The sequence below is a fragment of the Staurois parvus genome, unplaced genomic scaffold, assembly GCF_062004578.1.
Source record: "Staurois parvus isolate SC_StPar_1 unplaced genomic scaffold, SC_StPar_1.0 ptg001001l, whole genome shotgun sequence".
NCBI lineage: Eukaryota > Metazoa > Chordata > Amphibia > Anura > Ranidae > Staurois > Staurois parvus.
The window spans coordinates 385148-402758 of record NW_028318797.1 but is presented as its reverse complement, the minus strand read 5'-3'; the positions used below and the strand labels follow the sequence as shown (position 1 = coordinate 402758).

Genomic DNA, 17611 nt, shown 5'->3' with positions numbered 1-17611 from the left:
CTTACATCAGAATCCCCAGAGTCCCCCTTACATCAGAGTGCCCATCAGAGTCTCCCCTTACATCAGGTCAAAGCAAAGACCATAGGCAGCCTCTGCTAATCTGAGTCTTCAATCTGTGGACAGAGACAGGCCACGGACCCTAGCCGGGGGCCACATAAAATCTTGTAGAGAGTCTTAGTTTGGGGACCCCCAGCTACAGAGGATGGGGTTGGGTAGGACTTCTGCAACATCTGAAGCCCCCTTAGTTGCCCCCCCCCCCTTCCCCCGCCGCTGAATGAAGGAATTGAAAAAAATTAATGTCATATTAAACATTTTTTTCATTTTTTGGGTGAAGTACAGAAGGAATAGGACCCCTGATGGTTTAGTTAGCCATCTGTCTTCCTCCTCATCCTGGTCAGTCTTCCTCCTCCTCCTCATCCCGATCAGTCTTCCTCCTCATCCCGTCAGTTCTCCTCCTCATCCTGATCAGTCCTCCTCCTCATCCCGATCAGTTCTCCTCATCCCGGTCAGTCCTCCTCCTCATCCCAATCAGTCCTCATCCTATCAGTCTTCCTCCTCATCCCGTCAGTCCTCCTCCGCATCCCGTCAGTCCTCCTCCTCATCCCGATCAGTCCTCCTCCTCATCCCGTCAGTCCTCCTCCTCATCCCGTCAGTCTTCCTACTCCTTCCAATCAGTCCTCCCTCCTCCTCCCGGTCAGTCCTCCTCCTCATCCCGATCAGACCTCCTCCTCATCCTGATCAGTCTTCGTCCTCATCCCGTCAGTCCTCCTCCTCATCCCGTCAGTCTTCCTACTCATCCCGGTCAGTCCTCCTCCTCATCCGTCTTCCTCCTCACCCCGGTCAGTCCTCCTCCTCATCCCGATCAGTCCTCCTCCTCACCCCGGTCAGTCCTCCTCCTCATCCCGTCAGTCTTCCTCCTCACCCCGGTCAGTCCTCCTCCTCATCCCAATCAGTCCTCCCTCCTCACCCCGGTCAGTCCTCCTCCTCACCCCGGTCAGTCCTCCTCCTCATCCCGATCAGTCCTCCTCCTCACCCCGGTCAGTCCTCCTCCTCATCCCGATCAGTCCTCCCTCCTCACCCCGATCAGTCCTCCTCCTCACCCCGGTCAGTCCTCCTCCTCACCCCGGTCAGTCCTCCTCCTCACCCCGGTCAGTCCTCCCTCTCTCCTATCACTCTTTATACAATGTAAACATTTTATTTTGCAGCAATAAATGGCACTTTGTTCCGTAAACAATCCTTCCTGCCGGCAGAACACGTCTCATTCTCCTCCTGCGTTGCACAATCACTGACACCATGGGAGTCGCTTCAACTGACAAAAATAAAAAACAAAAAAATCTTCTTCTGTTCAGGAGGGAAATAAGGAAGCAAAACCGTGACCGGGACCCTTCAGAGGCAGCGAGCCAACAGAAAACTAACCGCATCTTCTGATGGGACACAGCCCTGCCACTGTGTGTGTCCCTCAACCCCCCCCCCCCCCCCCCGATTACTCTGCAGATGGGAAACTGTTCAATAAAACATTGTTCATTCATAAAGAGAACCTGTCCTTGCAGAGGGAAATAAAGATCTGGATTCAGAACTGGCTGAAACAATGCAGAGTTTACAAATGTTTACATTTATGCTGCTGTTGCCGAGTAAGCAGCAGTGCAAACTCACCAAAGCTTCTTCCTCCAACATTAATCCAGAAAATCCTAGAATTCAGGATAAAATCTTCCAGTATCTAGTTAGGTTTTGGAACATTTTTCTTGAGAGTTTAAGGGTCACTCCATCCAAAATTCATATTCCACCCTTTATTTGCTACTGGAAAGTCAACTAACCTGCTAGAATATTCTGTAAGTTAAGATACCCCCCCACCCCAACCTGGATTTTGAATGTAGTTGTAACCTGATAACTGCTATGGAACTTCTTCCTTTCCCACATGGAAGAAAAAAAAAAAAATATATATATATATATATACATATATATATAAATAAAATAATATATATATATATATATATATATATATATAAATATATATATATATATATATATATATATATAATTTTTATTTTTTATATTTGGGAAGAATATTTACACAATATCCCGGTCAGTCCTCCTATATATATATATATATATATATATATATATATATAATATATATATATATATATATATTATAATTTTTTAATATTCTTCCCAAATAGATCAACATATATTTGAAATACTACAATTTTGGCCGTATTCAATATAAAAAAAATAAATAATAATATATACATATAAATTTTTTTAATTTTATTTAATATATTGAATACGGCCAAAATTGTAGTATTTCAAATATATGTTGATCTATTTGGGAAGAATATTAAAAAATTATAATATATATATATATATATATATACAGTCAGGTCCATAAATATTGGGACATCGACACAATTCTAACATTTTTGGCTCTATACACCACAATGGATTTGAAATGAAACAAACAAGATGTACTTTAACTGCAGACTGTCAGCTTTAATTTGAGGGTATTTACATCCACATCAGGTGAACTGTGTAGGAATTACAACAGTTTGCATATGTGCCTCCCACTTGTTAAGGGACCAAAAGTAATGGGACAGAATAATAATCATAAATCAAACTATCACTTTTTAATACATGATTGCAAATCCTTTGCAGTCAATGACAGCCTGAAGTCTGGAGCGCATAGACATCACCAGACGCCGGGTGTCATCCCTGGTGATGCTCTGCCAGGCCTCTACTGCAACTGTCTTCAGTTCCTGCTTGTTCTTGGGGCATTTTGCCTTCAGTTTTGTCTTCAGCAAGTGAAATGCTCAATCGGATTCAGGTCAGGTGATTGACTTGGCCATTGCATAACATTCCACTTCTTTCCCTTAAAAAACTCTTTGGTGTCTTTTGCAGTCTGCTTTGGGTCATTGTCCATCTGCACTGTGAAGCGTCCAATGAGTTGTGAAGCATTTGGCTGAATATGAGCCGATAATATTCCCGAAACACTTCACAATTCATCCGGCTGCTTCTGTCAGCCGTCACATCATCAATAAATACAAGGGAAGCAGTTCCATTGGCAGCCATACATGCCCACGCCATGACACTACCACCACCATGATCACTGATGAGGTGGTATGCTGAGGATCATGAGCAGTTCCTTCTCCATACTCTTCTCTTCCCATCACTCTGGTACAAGTTGATGTCGGTCTCATCTGTCCATAGGATGTTGTTCCAGAACTGTGAAGGCTTTTTTTAGATGTCGTTTGGCAAACTCTAATCTGGCCTTCCTGTTTTTGAGGCTCACCAATGGTTTCCATCTTGTGGTGAACCCTCTGTATTCACTCTGGTGAAATATTCTCTTGATTGTTGACTTTGACACACATACACCTACCTCCTGGAGAGTGTTCTTGATCTGGCCAACTGTTGTGAAGGGTGTTTTCTTCACCAGGGAAAGAATTCTTCAGTCATCCACCACAGTTGTTTTCCGTGGTCTTCCGGGTCTTTTGGTGTTGCTGGGCTCACCGGTGCGTTCCTTCTTTTTAAGAATGTTCCAAACAGTTGTTTTGGCCACGCCTAATGTTTTTGCTATCAATCTGATGGGTTTGTTTTGTTTTTTCAGCCTAATGATGGCTTCACTGATAGTGACAGCTCTTTGGATCTCATCTTGAGAGTTGACAGCAACAGATTCCAAATGCAAATAGCACACTTGAAATGAACTCTGGACCTTTTATCTGCTCATTGTAATTGGGATAATGAAGGAATAACACACACCTGGCCATGGAAGAGCTGAGAAGCCAATTGTCCCATTACTTTTGGTCCCTTATCAAGTGGGAGGCACATATAGAAAGTTTTGTAATTCCTACACCGTTCACCTGATTTGGATGTAAATACCCTCAAATTAAAGCTGACAGTCTGCAGTTAAAGCACATCTTGTTTGTTTCATTTCAAATCCATTGTGGTGTATAGAGCCAAAAATGGCGAATTGTGTCGATGTCCCAATATTTATGGACCTGACTGTATATATATATATAGGAGGACTGACCGGGATATTGTGTAAATATTCTTCCCAAATATAAAAAATAAAAATTATATATATATAATTTTTATTTTTTATATTTGGGAAGAATATTTACACAATATATATATATATATATATATATATATATATATAAAATAATTTTTTAATATTCTTCCCAAATAGATCAACATATATTTGAAATACTATAATTTTGGCCGTATTCAATATATGAAATAAAATTTAAAAAAATATATATATATATACATACACACACTGCATGTTGAATTGCGTTTTTTTTTTATATTACAAAATATATTAAAAATATTTTTTTAATTTTTTTTCCATATATTCTTCAGTTAGCGGGAGGGTGGAACTGCAGGGGTGGGGTTTAGGGTTAGGTTATAGGGGTGGGATGTAAGTGGGTTTCTCACCTTTTTTTTTATGGGGCTGTAGGAGCTATTGTAGTCAGGGTGGAGCTGCAATTCTGGAAGCTAGGGGGAGGATGGAACTGCAAAGGCGGGGTTTAGGGTGGAACTGCAGGGGTGGGGATTAGGGTTAGGTTGTAGGGGTGGGATATAGGTGGGTTTCTCACTTTTTTATGGGGCTGTAGGAGGTATTGTAGTCACGTGGAGCAGCAAATCTTGTGTGTTTGGGAGAGGGTGGAACTGCAGGGGTGGGGTTTAGGGTTAGGTTGTAGGGGTGGGATATAGGTGGGTTTCTCACTTTTTTATGGGGCTGTAGGAGGTATTGTAGTCACGTGGAGCAGCAAATCTTGTGTGTTTGGGAGAGGGTGGAACTGCAGGGGTGGAGTTTAGGGTGGAAGGGGTGGGGTTTTAGGGTTAGGTTATAGGGGGTGGGATGTAAGTGGGTTTCTCACCCTTTTTTATGGGGCTGTAGGAGCTATTGTAGTCAGGGTGGAGCTGCAATTCTGGAAGCTAGGGGGAGGGTAGAACTGCAGGGGCGGGGTTTAGGGTATAGGGGTGGGATGTAGGTGGGTTTCAAGTTTATTTACGAATTTCATAATCATGATTTTTTTTTTAGGTGCATTACCCATACATTTCCACAAGATGGCAGACTAAGAATTACCATGGACCCTCTAGTCTTCAGGGCCACCAATGAACCTGCAGGAGATACAATGTGCGCCTCTCCACCATCCACCTATCAGGGAAGTATTGATCACACCCAATCGGAAACATCAGATGTCAATCAATCTCTCTTGAACACCCCTCCCCCCCCCCCCATCTCTCTGCCATGTCACAAGCTAAAGCCGTCTGTTATTTGTATTTTTAAAACGTTTCCCAAATTTTTAAACTTTTCTGTTCCATATTATCCAGACTTTATACCGTGTGATTGTAGATCCCCCCCACCCCCCCCGATGATCTGTATGTTAGGGGGTGCAATCAGCACTACTGCTGAATGGACACTGGAAAACAAGATGGGGTCCTTCTGTCACATCAGAGTCCCCCCCCCAACATTCACATCAGAGTCCCCCCATTCACATCAGAGGCCCCCCCCAACATTCACATCAGAGTCCTCAATCTTCCCCTAATTTATGTCAGAGTACTCAGCTGCCCCCTTATGTCCACAGTCCTCCCCTTTTCACATCAGAGTCCTCAGTTTCCCCGTTTTACATTAGCCTCCTCAATTCCCTCCCCCGTTTCACATCAGAGTTCTCGGTCCCCCCTAAAATCACATCAGAGTCCTTAATCCCCTCCCCCTTTTCACATCAAAGTTCACCTACCCCTCCCACTTTGCACAGAATCTTCAGTCTGCCCCTTTCACATCAGAGTCCTCCACCCCCTCTTCACTCCTCAGTCTCCGCCTTTTCACATCAGAGTCCTTACTCTCCCTCCATCACTTCAGAGTCCTTAATCCCCTCCCCCTTTTCACATCAAAGTTCACCTACCCCTCCCACTTTGCACAGAATCTTCAGTCTGCCCCTTTTCACATCAGAGTCCTCCACCCCCTCTTCACTCCTCAGTCTCCGCCTTTTCACATCAGAGTCCTTACTCTCCCTCCATCACTTCAGAGTCCTTAATCCCCTCCCCCTTTTCACATCAGAGCCCTATGTCCCCTGTTCATTTACATCAGAGCCCTCCATCCCCCTCTTCAGAGTCCTCAGTCTCTCCCCATCACATCAAAGGCCCTAAATCCCTCCCCTTTTTATAGCAGAGTTCTCAGTCCCCTCCCACTTTCACATCAGTATCCTCAGTTCCCCCCTCCCCCCTTTTCACATCAGAGGCCTCCATCCCCTCTTCATTCACATCAGAGTTCTCGTCTCCTCCCCTTTTCACATCAGAGTCTTCTGTTCCCTCCCCTTTTCACATCAGCTTCCTCAGTTCCCCTCTTTTCACATCAGAGTCCCCGGTCCCCTCCCCTTACGTAAGGGGAGGGGACTGAGGACTCTTACATATAAAAAGAGTCCTCAGTCCTCTCTCCTTACATATAAAAGTCCTCATTCCCCTCCCCTTATATGCAAGGGAGAGGACTGAGGACTCGTATGTAAGGGGAGGGGACTGATGACTCGTATGTAAGGGGAGCGGACTGAGGACTCGTATGTAAGGGGAGGGGAATGAGAACTCTTATATGTAAGGGGAGAGGACTGAGCACTCGTATGTAAGGGGAGGGGACTGATGACTCGTATGTAAGGGGAGCGGACTGAGGACTCGTATGTAAGGGGAGGGGACTGATGACTCGTATGTAAGGGGAGCGGACTGAGGACTCGTATGTAAGGGGAGGGGACTGATGACTCGTATGTAAGGGGAGCGGACTGAGGACTCGTATGTAAGGGGAGGGGAATGAGAACTCTTACATATAAAAGAGTCCTCAGTCCCCACCCCTTACATGAGTCCTCAGTCCCCTCCCTTATATAAAGGGGCCTCAGTCCCCTCCCCTTACATATAAGAGTCCTCAGTCCCCTCCACTTACATATAAGAGTCCTCTGTCCCCTCCCATTACATAGAGTCTGCAGTCCCCTCCCCTTACATGAGTCCTCAGTCCCCTCCCCTTATATAAAGGGGCCTCAGTCCCCTCCCCTTACATATAAGAGTCCTCAGTCCCCTCCACTTACATATAAGAGTCCTCTGTCCCCTCCCATTACATAGAGTCTGCAGTCCCCTCCCCTTACATATAAGTCCTCAGTCCTCTCCTCCCCTTACATACAAGAATCCTCAGTCTCCTCCCCTTACATACCTCAATCACCCCCACCCAAGTCAAAGTCCTCACCACCCCTTCACAGTCATCTCATCAGCCGACATCTCCATGATGGGAAGGCATGACTCTGTCCACAAACATGGGGCTCTCCGCACAAACATGGGACTCTCCGCACAAACATGGGACTCTCTGCACAAACACAGGACTCTGCGCACAAACACGGGACTCTGCACAAACACGGGACTCTCCGCACAAACATGGGACTCTCCGCATAAACACGGGACTCTCCGCACAAACACGGGACTCTGCATGGCAGCTCTGATACACAGAAGCCGGCCTGGCTGAAAAGTTGTAGCTAGTGTGATGTTTCCAGTGAAAGCCCCCAACTGACCAATGAAATCAATGGAAATCGATTAGTTTCAGAGAACGGTGTTGTTTCCAAAGTGGTAAGCCGGGGGCTCGCTCCCTGCACACCGGCCAATGGGAGAGGACGCTCGGATTCGGAACACAAACGGTCAATAAGAAAAGAAAAGAAAAAAAAAAAAGACACCTGTCAGAGTGGAAATATTTGCCTAGAAGTGTTCCGGCGATTGCTGCCGTGTTATGTAAAAAAAAAAAGTGACAGTTGAGTGTTTGTTTTCCATGTCACCGCTCCCAAAGCAAAGAGCCAACTCTGAAGGGGCCACGTGGATGAACAATGGGGCCCCATAAGCAGCAGGAGAACATAACACGCTCTTGTCAGCAGCGGCTGTTTGTTCCGTCCCATCGACGTGGCGAGTCATCACCGCGAGAAACTGGACTGGAACCTAAAAAGGGCAACTATACGCCCGTGCACACCCGCGAAGGTGAGCAGGTTACACACGTGACCCCCAGGACCATTCTGACATTTATGTCGTACATGGAAAAAAAACTGCCTTTTGGTAGAAAATTACTTAGAATCCTCAAACGTATTTTAAGCAAAAAATGCCCCAGAGAATAAAATGGTGGGGGGTGCAATTGTTTTTTATGTCACACAACATATATATATATATATATAATGCTTTTCTACATACATACATACACACTAGAGATGAGCGAATCGAACCAGGCGAACCGGAATTCGATACAAATTTCAGGAAAAATTCGATTCGCGTCGAATGCAGAGAATCCATTTATGGATCCATTTATGGAAACAAATAGATACAATGTTTCAACCGCTGTATGGAGTGAATGTCACAGAACTGTCAGAAATAGACAGAAACTGTCACAGAACTGTCCTTCTTCTCATCCTTCTCCTTCTTCTCTTCCTTCTCCTTCTTCTCATCCTTCTCCTTCTTCTCATCCTTCTCCTTCTCCTTCTTCTCATCCTTCTCCTTCTTCTCATCCTTCTTCTTCTCATCCTTCTCCTTCTTCTCATCCTTCTTCTCATCCTTCTCCTTCTCCTTCTTCTCATCCTTCTCCTTCTTCTCATCCTTCTCCTTCTCCTTCTTCTCATCCTTCTCCTTCTCCTTCTTCTCATCCTTCTCCTTCTCCTTCTTCTCATCCTTCTCCTTCTCCTTCTTCTCATCCTTCTCCTTCTTCTCATCCTTCTTCTCATCCTTCTCCTTCTTCTCATCCTTCTTCTCATCCTTCTCCTTCTTCTCCTTCTTCTCATCCTTCTCCTTCTTCTCATCCTTCTTCTCATCCTTCTCCTTCTTCTCATCCTTCTCCTTCTTCTCATCCTTCTCCTTCTCCTTCTTCTCATCCTTCTCCTTCTTCTCATCCTTCTCCTTCTCCATCTTCTCATCCTTCTCCTTCTCCTTCTTCTCATCCTTCTCCTTCTCCTTCTTCTCATCCTTCTCCTTCTTCTCATCCTTCTCCTTCTCCTTCTTCTCCTTCTTCTCATCCTTCTCCTTCTCCTTCTTCTCATCCTTCTCCTTCTTCTCATCCTTCTCCTTCTTCTCATCCTTCTCCTTCTCCTTCTTCTCATCCTTCTCCTTCTCCTTCCTCATCTCCAAGGGCATTTAAATTAAAGGTACAGTGTTCTGCACTAATTTAAAGGCTCTCTGAAGCCTAGAAACCCTTTTTATAAGTTAACTTCGTAGCGAATTAATTCGCATCGAATCGAATTTCTTCCTGAAATTCGGCGAATCAGCCGAATCGAATTTTTAAATAATTCGCTCATCTCTAATACACACATACATACATACACACACAGTATGTTGAAATGCGTTTTATATATATATTACAAAAGATGGAAAATATTTTTTAAAAATACATTTTCAAATATATTGCATGACTTTAAAAATAAATGTAATCTACATTTTTGGAATGCATTTACAAAATGTATGTTAAAATTACAATATATATAATATAACATAATATATGTTAAAAAAATTAAATATATTTACAAAATATATATTTTTAAAATATTTTTCATATATATATATTATGGAATATATAAAAAATGCATTTCAACATACTGTGTGTATATATATATATATATGTGTATATGTCCAGGGAAGGCAAATATAAGCAGAATAAACTTCAGCGTGAAACAAATTTTTGAAGAAACACGGACACGCCAGTCTCCGCCTTTTTTTTTTTTTTATAAAAAACATAAATAGATTTACAAAATCTGTAACAGCAAATTCACAAATGAAATGAACTAAGTGGACAGACTTCTACAGGTTGGTGTGACAACCATGGAGACCACCATGACACCTCTGACTACGGTTATAACATTCTATTACATTCTTCCAAAGAGAATTACATAGACAGAAAGGGGTGGGGCTCATTACAGAATAGTCCCGCCTCTTTAGGGAGTACCCCCACGCTTTAGCTGCTCATATGGTTTGATCTCCAGTCAGTGCCCCCCCCAATTAAGTCCAGGTCTGGTGTGGCAAAGATATAAAGTGTAACGTCACCCAAACCTACTTTTGAGGGGGGGGGGGTTGGATTTAAATAAAGTGCTGAAAAGTTGAAACCTCTACTGGGCTTCTATTGCAATCTCTGTCCCCAATAACAAAATTTCCCTTCACGTCAATTTAGGTCATTTAGACAGGAAGTGGCGAGGCCAAATCTCTCTCCCAAATACAAAAAAAAAAGAAGAAAAGAAAAAAACATAACAAAAAAAAAAAAGTGGAAGAGAGAGAAAAAAAGGGAGAACAAAATGGAAGGGAAAAGGGGAGGGAAAAAAAACAAAAAAAAGGGGAGGGAAAAAAGAGAAAAAAAGAAAGAAAAGAAAGGAGGAAAAAAAAAAAAGGATAAAAAAAAAAAAAGGGACAAAATAAAAATAGAAGGGAAGTAGAAAAAAGGGGGGAAAAAAAGGATGAGGAAAACAAAAAGGAAGGAAAAAAAAGGAGAAACAATTGGAAGGAAAAAAAAAAAAAGGAGGGAAAATAGGGGAGAAACAAACAGAAGGAAAAAAAGAGGGGGCAAAAAGAAAAAAAAAAAAGGAAGAGAAATAGGGAAAAAGCAGGAGGGGCAAAAAAGGAAGAAAAAAAGAGGGGAAAAAAGAAGGGGCAAATAAAAAAAAAAAAAAAAAAAAAAAAAAGAAGAGAAATAGGGAGAAAGCAGAAGGGGCAAAAGAAGGAAAAAAAAGAGGGAATAAAAAAGGGTCAAATAAAAAAAATTAAAAAAGGAAGAGAAATAGGGAAAAAGCAGAAGGGGCAAAAAAAGGAAGAAAAAAGAGGGGAAAAGAGAAGGGGCCAATAAAAACAAGGGAAGAGAAATAGAGAAAAAGCAGAAGGGGCAAAAAAAGGAGGAAAAAAGAGGGGAATAAAAAAGGGTCAAATAAAAAAAATAAAAAAAGGAAGAGAAATAGGGAAAAAGCAGAAGGGGCAAAAAAAGGAGGAAAAAAAGAGGGGAAAAAAGAAGGGGCAGATAAAAAAAATAAAAAGGGAGAAGGAGAAGGAAAGAAGGCCCCCCCCCCCCCCAAAAAAAACAACAGAAGTTCCTACCTCTTCCCCACCCAAATAGGGACATAGGTAACAGAAAAAACTTCAGAACGGTTAACACAAAAAAAAAATTGAGCCAGGAGGTGGCGCTCTAAAAAGGTAAAGGATAGAAATGTTGAAATCAAGGGAGGAGAGGCAAAAAGTTCATTGGCCAAGAACCCAGAACTGGTATTTCCATTATGGTTGGGCGCTGCCATGGTTTAGTCCTCCACCAACATCCTCAGTCTCATCAGGGGCCTCCAAGGAAGGGAGTCTCACTCCTCCTGTTGCATTCTCCATTTTGCATACTATAAATGAAAAACGCAAATGGTCAAAGCTTGACTTCCCTGTGACAACTGCAGTGGGTGGGTGGAGCCGGGAACATAGATGGAGGGGACCTGCTGCAGCTCAGAGAGAGAACAATCCAGGCATTAAAGGCCCAGTCACACAGAACATATTGCGCTGGCATGCTGCCATGCACAATTGTTTTGAACACCGTGTACTGCAATATGCAGAGCCTGTGCATCAGGGTGTAACAATGTACTAGAATGCAGGAGCCCGGGGGGTAGGATTCTCGGATTCTCTGTGAAGGCTAATGCCGCATTACCCTACATTAAGCCTAACATTACTTGAAATACCACTTTGACCCTTTAAAAAAAAAGTTTTGTACTGCAGAGCATAGAATACTAGGCACAGTAAAGAGGAAAGGGCACCACCACATAATGAATTAAAAAAAAAAATGCAAAAGGTCTATACATATACAACAAATGTACAATCACAATCTTACATCAATGTAACCTACAAATAAAAGGGTGAGAGTTCAATCTCCTAACTTTCACAGATTTCTCATGCAATACTTTGTGCAGCGGATAGGAGTTGTTGTTGGGTACGGGCTCGGAGCCCTTGGAGGAGTTGTTGTTGGGTACGGGCTCGGAGCCCTTGGAGGAGTTGTTGTTGGGTACGGGCTTGGAGCCCTTGGAGGAGTTGTTCTTGGGTACGGGCTCGGAGCCCTTGTAGGAGTTGTTGGGTACGGGCTCGGAGCCCTTGTAGGAGTTGTTGGGTACGGGCTCGGAGCCCTTGGAGGAGTTGTTGGGTACGGGCTTGGAGCCCTTGTAGAGGTTGTTGTTGAGTACGGGCTTGGAGCCCTTGTAGGAGTTGTTGGGTACAGGCTTGGAGCCCTTGTAGAAGTTGATGTTGGGTACGGGCTTGGAGCCCTTGTAGGAATTGTTGGGTACGGGCTTGGAGCCCTTGGAGGAGTTGTTGGGTATGGGCTTGGAGCCCTTGTAGGAGTTGTTGGGTACGGGATTGAAGCCCTTGGAGGAGTTGTTGTTGGGTACGGGCTCGGAGCCCTTGGAGGAGTTGTTGTTGGGTACGGGCTTGGAGCCCTTGGAGGAGTTGTTGTTGGGTACGGGCTCGGAGCCCTTGGAGGAGTTGTTGTTGTTGGGTATGGGCTCGGAGCCCTTGTAGGAGTTGTTGGGTACGGGCTCGGAGCCCTTGGAGGAGTTGTTGTTGTTGGGTACGGGCTCGGAGCCCTTGGAGGAGTAGTTGTGGGGAACGGGCTCAGAGCCCTTGGAGGAGTTGTTCTTGGGTACGGGCTCGGAGCCCTTGTAGGAGTTGTTGGGTACGGGCTCGGAGCCCTTGGAGGAGTTGTTGTTGGGTGCGGACTCGGAGCCCTTGGAGGAGTTGTTGGGTACGGGCTTGGAGCCCTTGTAGAGGTTGTTGTTGAGTACGGGCTTGGAGCCCTTGTAGGAGTTGTTGGGTACGGGCTTGGAGCCCTTGTAGAAGTTGATGTTGGGTACGGGCTGGGAGCAATTGTAGGAATTGTTGGGTACGGGCTTGGAGCCCTTGGAGGAGTTGTTGGGTATGGGCTTGGAGCCCTTGTAGGAGTTGTTGGGTACGGGATTGAAGCCCTTGTAGGAGTTGTTGGGTACGGGATTGAAGCCCTTGTAGGAATTGTTGTGTACGGGCTTGGAGCCTTTGGAGGAGTTGTTGTTGGGTACGGGCTTGGAGCCCTTGTAGGAATTGTTGAGTACAGGCTTGGAGCCCTTGTAGGAGTTGTTGGGTACGGGCTGGAAGCCTTTGGAGGAGTTGTTGTTGGGTACGGGCTTGGAATCAGCGGGGCAAAGCCAGGTGGGCCACATCTGTTGGCTGCCAAGGTGTACTGGGACTTGTAGACCCCTATGTTTGGAGGGTCATGGTCAATGCAAACTGGAGGTCATTTACTGGAGATCCAAAAGATGATGTCAAATGGGAAATAGAACATTTTCTTTTTTACTGTTGCTCAGAAGATACAGAGAAGGTAGTCAAAACGTATAGAACTCCATCCAAAACTGTCTTTTTTAAGCTACGTGAGGTTCTGGAAAGTGACAATAAAGATTCAAACTTAAGTCCATAGATTTCTCCATCCATGGTAAAGAGCATGGTTGGAGGAATCTGCACTGCCAGCAATCGTATTCCAAACAACCGTGACACCCTTAACAACTGAACAGTGACAGCATCTGACTGGATTCAATCGTTTTGCCAACAATATTCCACCCAGTACAGTTGGGTTTTTAAATTGACCGATTGAGACCACCGATGGATGGAATTTCAGTCAATGCTGTAGGAACTGGCCAAAATTCGAGCCATTGGAAAAAAGGACAAAAAATTAGACTGGTCAGCCCAAAAAAATGGGAACCCACTCTATCCTTGATTATGTGTCAAAAAGAACTTTCACAGTAAGTGTACGGGGCAAACTTGCCTCCACAAAGTAATATTTACAATATAGACATCATTAAAGGGCAACAACGGGTCTTAAAATATGAGAACACGGCTTCTAAGTCTGTTTTTTCTCAGGTACGTTCACTTTGACGGTTGCCATTTCCTGCCCTACAATAGCAGTTTCATTCACCATACTTAAGTTATCGTGCCCCGTAATGCTCAAACTGTCCTTTCCCAAGATGTTCTTCAGCTGGACCCAAAAGAAGGGTTGTCTGCTTTCCTCCTCAGGCCACTTCAAGTAGGTTTTGGTCCTTAGGATTTTCCGTAACCTACGGAATCTTTTTGGCAGGTCCTCCATACCAATGCTGTCCTTGACCACCAGGATGACATCTTCAAATGCGTGGCCAATGGCTCTTTGGTGGGCGAAGTACAGCTCGTAGTTACACCACTCGCTGTTGATGAAGTTGTGCGACAGAATGAAGATAATCTTTCGGCTTTTCTCAATGTTCTCTATTATGTTATCGATAATCCATTTCCCTGGTTGAAAGTCCCTCTCATGGATGCATACTCTGTGGGTTGGGTTGGAGTCCTCCAGGTGAGGGAGTAGGACCCTTCTTACCCAATCTGCATCAAAACAGCTGTAAGATATGAAAGCGTGGTAGTCATAGTTTCTCCTCTGGTCAGCCTTCCGTGACCGATATCGACTTTTGACTATTTGACACGTTGCTCTGATGTACCATAGCGCATTAAATTTCCAACCCAAAAGCATGCAGACAAAGACAACAAATGCGGTCACCGATACAGATATGGCCACCACCAAGCCCACATTACAGTCCAGTTTTCCTGGGTGGAAATCATCGATTCTAGTGTCCACTACATTTACGGGGTGATAGCAGTAGTAATTATCGGGCCAGTCGGTAAGAACCAAAGATCCCTGCTCCAAAACGTCTGTAAAGAAGTCATAAAGGTCACACATGCAGTAGTAAGGATTGTTACCGGCCGTCAAGTTTTTCAGCTGGGGCAGGTTTTTAAAGGAACCCTTATCGATAATTCCGAAAGAGTTGCCTTCCAGTACCAACACTTGAATGCTAGGACTGCTCCACTCGCGTGGTATGAATTTGATTCTATTGTTGCGAAGATTTAGTTCGGTCAGATTCGTAGCCTTTTTAAAGTACCTCATATCCAGTTGCTCGAGCTGAGAATTGGACAGGTCTAAATATTCCACGGTCGTAGGTAGACACTGGAACACGTCGTATTGGAGCACATTGTCCCTCAAAATAAGCACTTTGATGTTAGATGTCCACACGCAAGATTCCTCGAGTGTCCCAAACTGGTTTGATGTAAAGTCAAGGTGGGTGAGTTTTGGCCACTGAGCCGTCAGCAGAGAGATGGTCTTCAGACTGTGCATTTCGTTGTAGCTAGCATTGAATATTTCAATATTGGGTAACACCGTGATTATGCACAACAGGTTGTACAGGTATGTGGCCAAGAGACGGTTGCCCGATATATTGAGCATGACCACGTTGGTCATCTGGGCCCAAGCTTCGCAAGGGACGTAGTTGAAATTCATGTTAATGACACTGAGGTGGCTGACCTTGCTAAACCAGGCGAATGTCCAGTCAAACCCGAGTAGATCTACGTTGGTGACGTCTTGGATCAACAGGTTTTCCAAATTTAGGTCGTCAATGGTGACATCTGACGTGTTAAATTTCGGAGAACGGGTAAAATCAATAGAGAACAGGTAAAGGTTCTTTACAGAAGATCTCTGGACATTCTTCAAGAGCAGATATAGGAAATTCTCATTAAATTTTCCCCGGTTCAAGACCAGATCTGTTAAACCAATATACGGCAGATACGAAAATATATCCACATTGCCCATATAACAGGAAAACGCAAACAAGTTTGTAAACTTGAGGCTCGCGAGAGACTTATTTGTCAAATCCTTCAACATATCACCCAGTAGAGTTGCATTTGTGTCCACAGCGATGTCAAGCCACAAATTCTGAGTGTTCAGAACCGAGAAGGCCCCGGGTTCGTAATTGTCCAAGCTAGATTTGGATTTCAAAGCAAAGTTACGAAGACTGGTATTTTGGATGGAAACAAAGTCGTCTTTTAGGATGCTGGAGACCAGAGGACCTCCGATGGACAAATCCGTCAGAGTCATCAGAGTGCTGAAGACATCCGCAAGAGTGACACTCTTGTAGAGGTTGTTCGCCAAGTCAAGGATCTGCAGGTTTTTCAGATCTTTCAAGGAAGAATTGGGAATCTCCGAGAGAAGGTTATTAAACAGACTCAAGTTTGTCAAAAGTAAGGTATTCTGAAATGTTTGGTTCTCGATGTACGAAATATTATTGAATCTCAGGTTCAACACTTGTAGATTGGGGTATCGGATAAAGTGGTTGGCTCTTAATTCCGAAATCTTGTTATACGATATATCCAGGTACTCCAGGCTCTCCGAGAGGTTTTGAGGGACTTGTTCAAGTTTCTGTCCTTTGCAGGTGGCCCTTTTTCCATCCGTGCTGATATTACAAAGTGACTGACACCGTGTCGAAGCTCCAACCAAGACCATGAGGGTCATCAACCACCCAGTGAACTGGGGCATATCTAGTCAATCCACATCTTTCTTTTCTGAAAATGTAAGAATACAAATAGTTAGCTGGATGCTTCAAACGAAGGTCAACCCCACGAACAGTAGGTGGGGAGGTCTATGCTCCAAGCGTTTTTCATTTCCCCAAAAGTTACACTGGGCATGCAATGGAACTGTCTGCAAAGGGTATGGCAGGGCTGAGTTCTACTCCAGGACAATGGAAAGAACTAGCTGGAGCACATTTTCACCACCTTAAACTGTATTTTTGTCTTGGATAGCACCCTCAAGGATGAACACACACGTCAAGCTCTGTGTCTCACGGGGGAAATATTCCTTTACTTCCTGTCTCAGAGACACAACAGGAATTGAGGGATTGTCTCCAAAGTGAGAGGAAATCTGCTCATAGTGGTCTATTTTTTTTCCTGGTGATATCTCAAGCTTTGGTTTCCCATCACTTTCTTTTGGTGACAACGGTCACCAGAACAAGTGGAGAATCTCCATGGAGGGGGCACGAAAACCTGGCAGGGGATACAACCGTCCCACGCAAGTGCCATTTTCTTGCTCAGTCCATTTTTTGAAGGCAGCTCCTTTAAAAAAAAAGATTGGTTTCACTTGTGCTCATGTGACTTCCTGTCCCATTGTCAGCTCCTGGCCCCCTGCACTCCGGGCGTTACCTACGCCTGGCTGACCTGCACTCCGGGGGCCGATGCCTACGCCTGCAACCCTGGGGCGCGTCACCTACGCCTGCAACCCCGGTGGGCATCACCTACGCCTGCACCCCAGGGGGCATCACCTATGCCTGCAACCCCGGTGGGCATCACCTACGCCTGCACCCCGGGGGGCATCACCTACATCTGCAACCATGGGGCATCACCTATGCCTGCACCCCTGGGGGCTGTCACCTACGCCTGCACCCCTGGGCCGTCACCTACGCCTGCACCCTTGAACGTTACCTATGCCTGCAACCCCGAGGCCGTTGCCTACGCCTGCAGCCCCGGGGCCGTCGCCTACGCCTGCAGCCCCGAGGCCGTCGCCTACACCTGCAACCCCGGGGCCGTCACCTACGCCTGCACCCCTGGGCCGTCACCTATGCCTGCACCCCTGGACGTTACCTCCACTACACTCCTACACTCCATGCGCAACAGGGAGTCAATGTCTGTATTCAGATGGCCACCATTTTGTTGATGTGTTTGATGAAGATGCACAAGTCTATTTTCGCACATAAGTGAGGTTATCTGGAAAGTGTGGCTTTGACTGAACCAGGGGCGGACTGAC

General features: G+C 44.9%; 1 protein-coding gene across 1 annotated transcript; it reads right to left on the bottom strand.

Annotated features, from left to right (window-relative positions):
- Window positions 1-13292: 13292 nt before the first annotated feature.
- On the bottom strand, window positions 13293-16367 carry LOC149441356 (toll-like receptor 2). The gene has a single exon (XM_089657452.1). The coding sequence runs from the start codon at window positions 16349-16351 to the stop codon at window positions 13865-13867; it is 2487 nt and encodes an 828-aa protein (XP_089513578.1). The 5' UTR covers window positions 16352-16367; the 3' UTR covers window positions 13293-13864.
- Between the last annotated feature and the right edge of the window lie 1244 nt (window positions 16368-17611).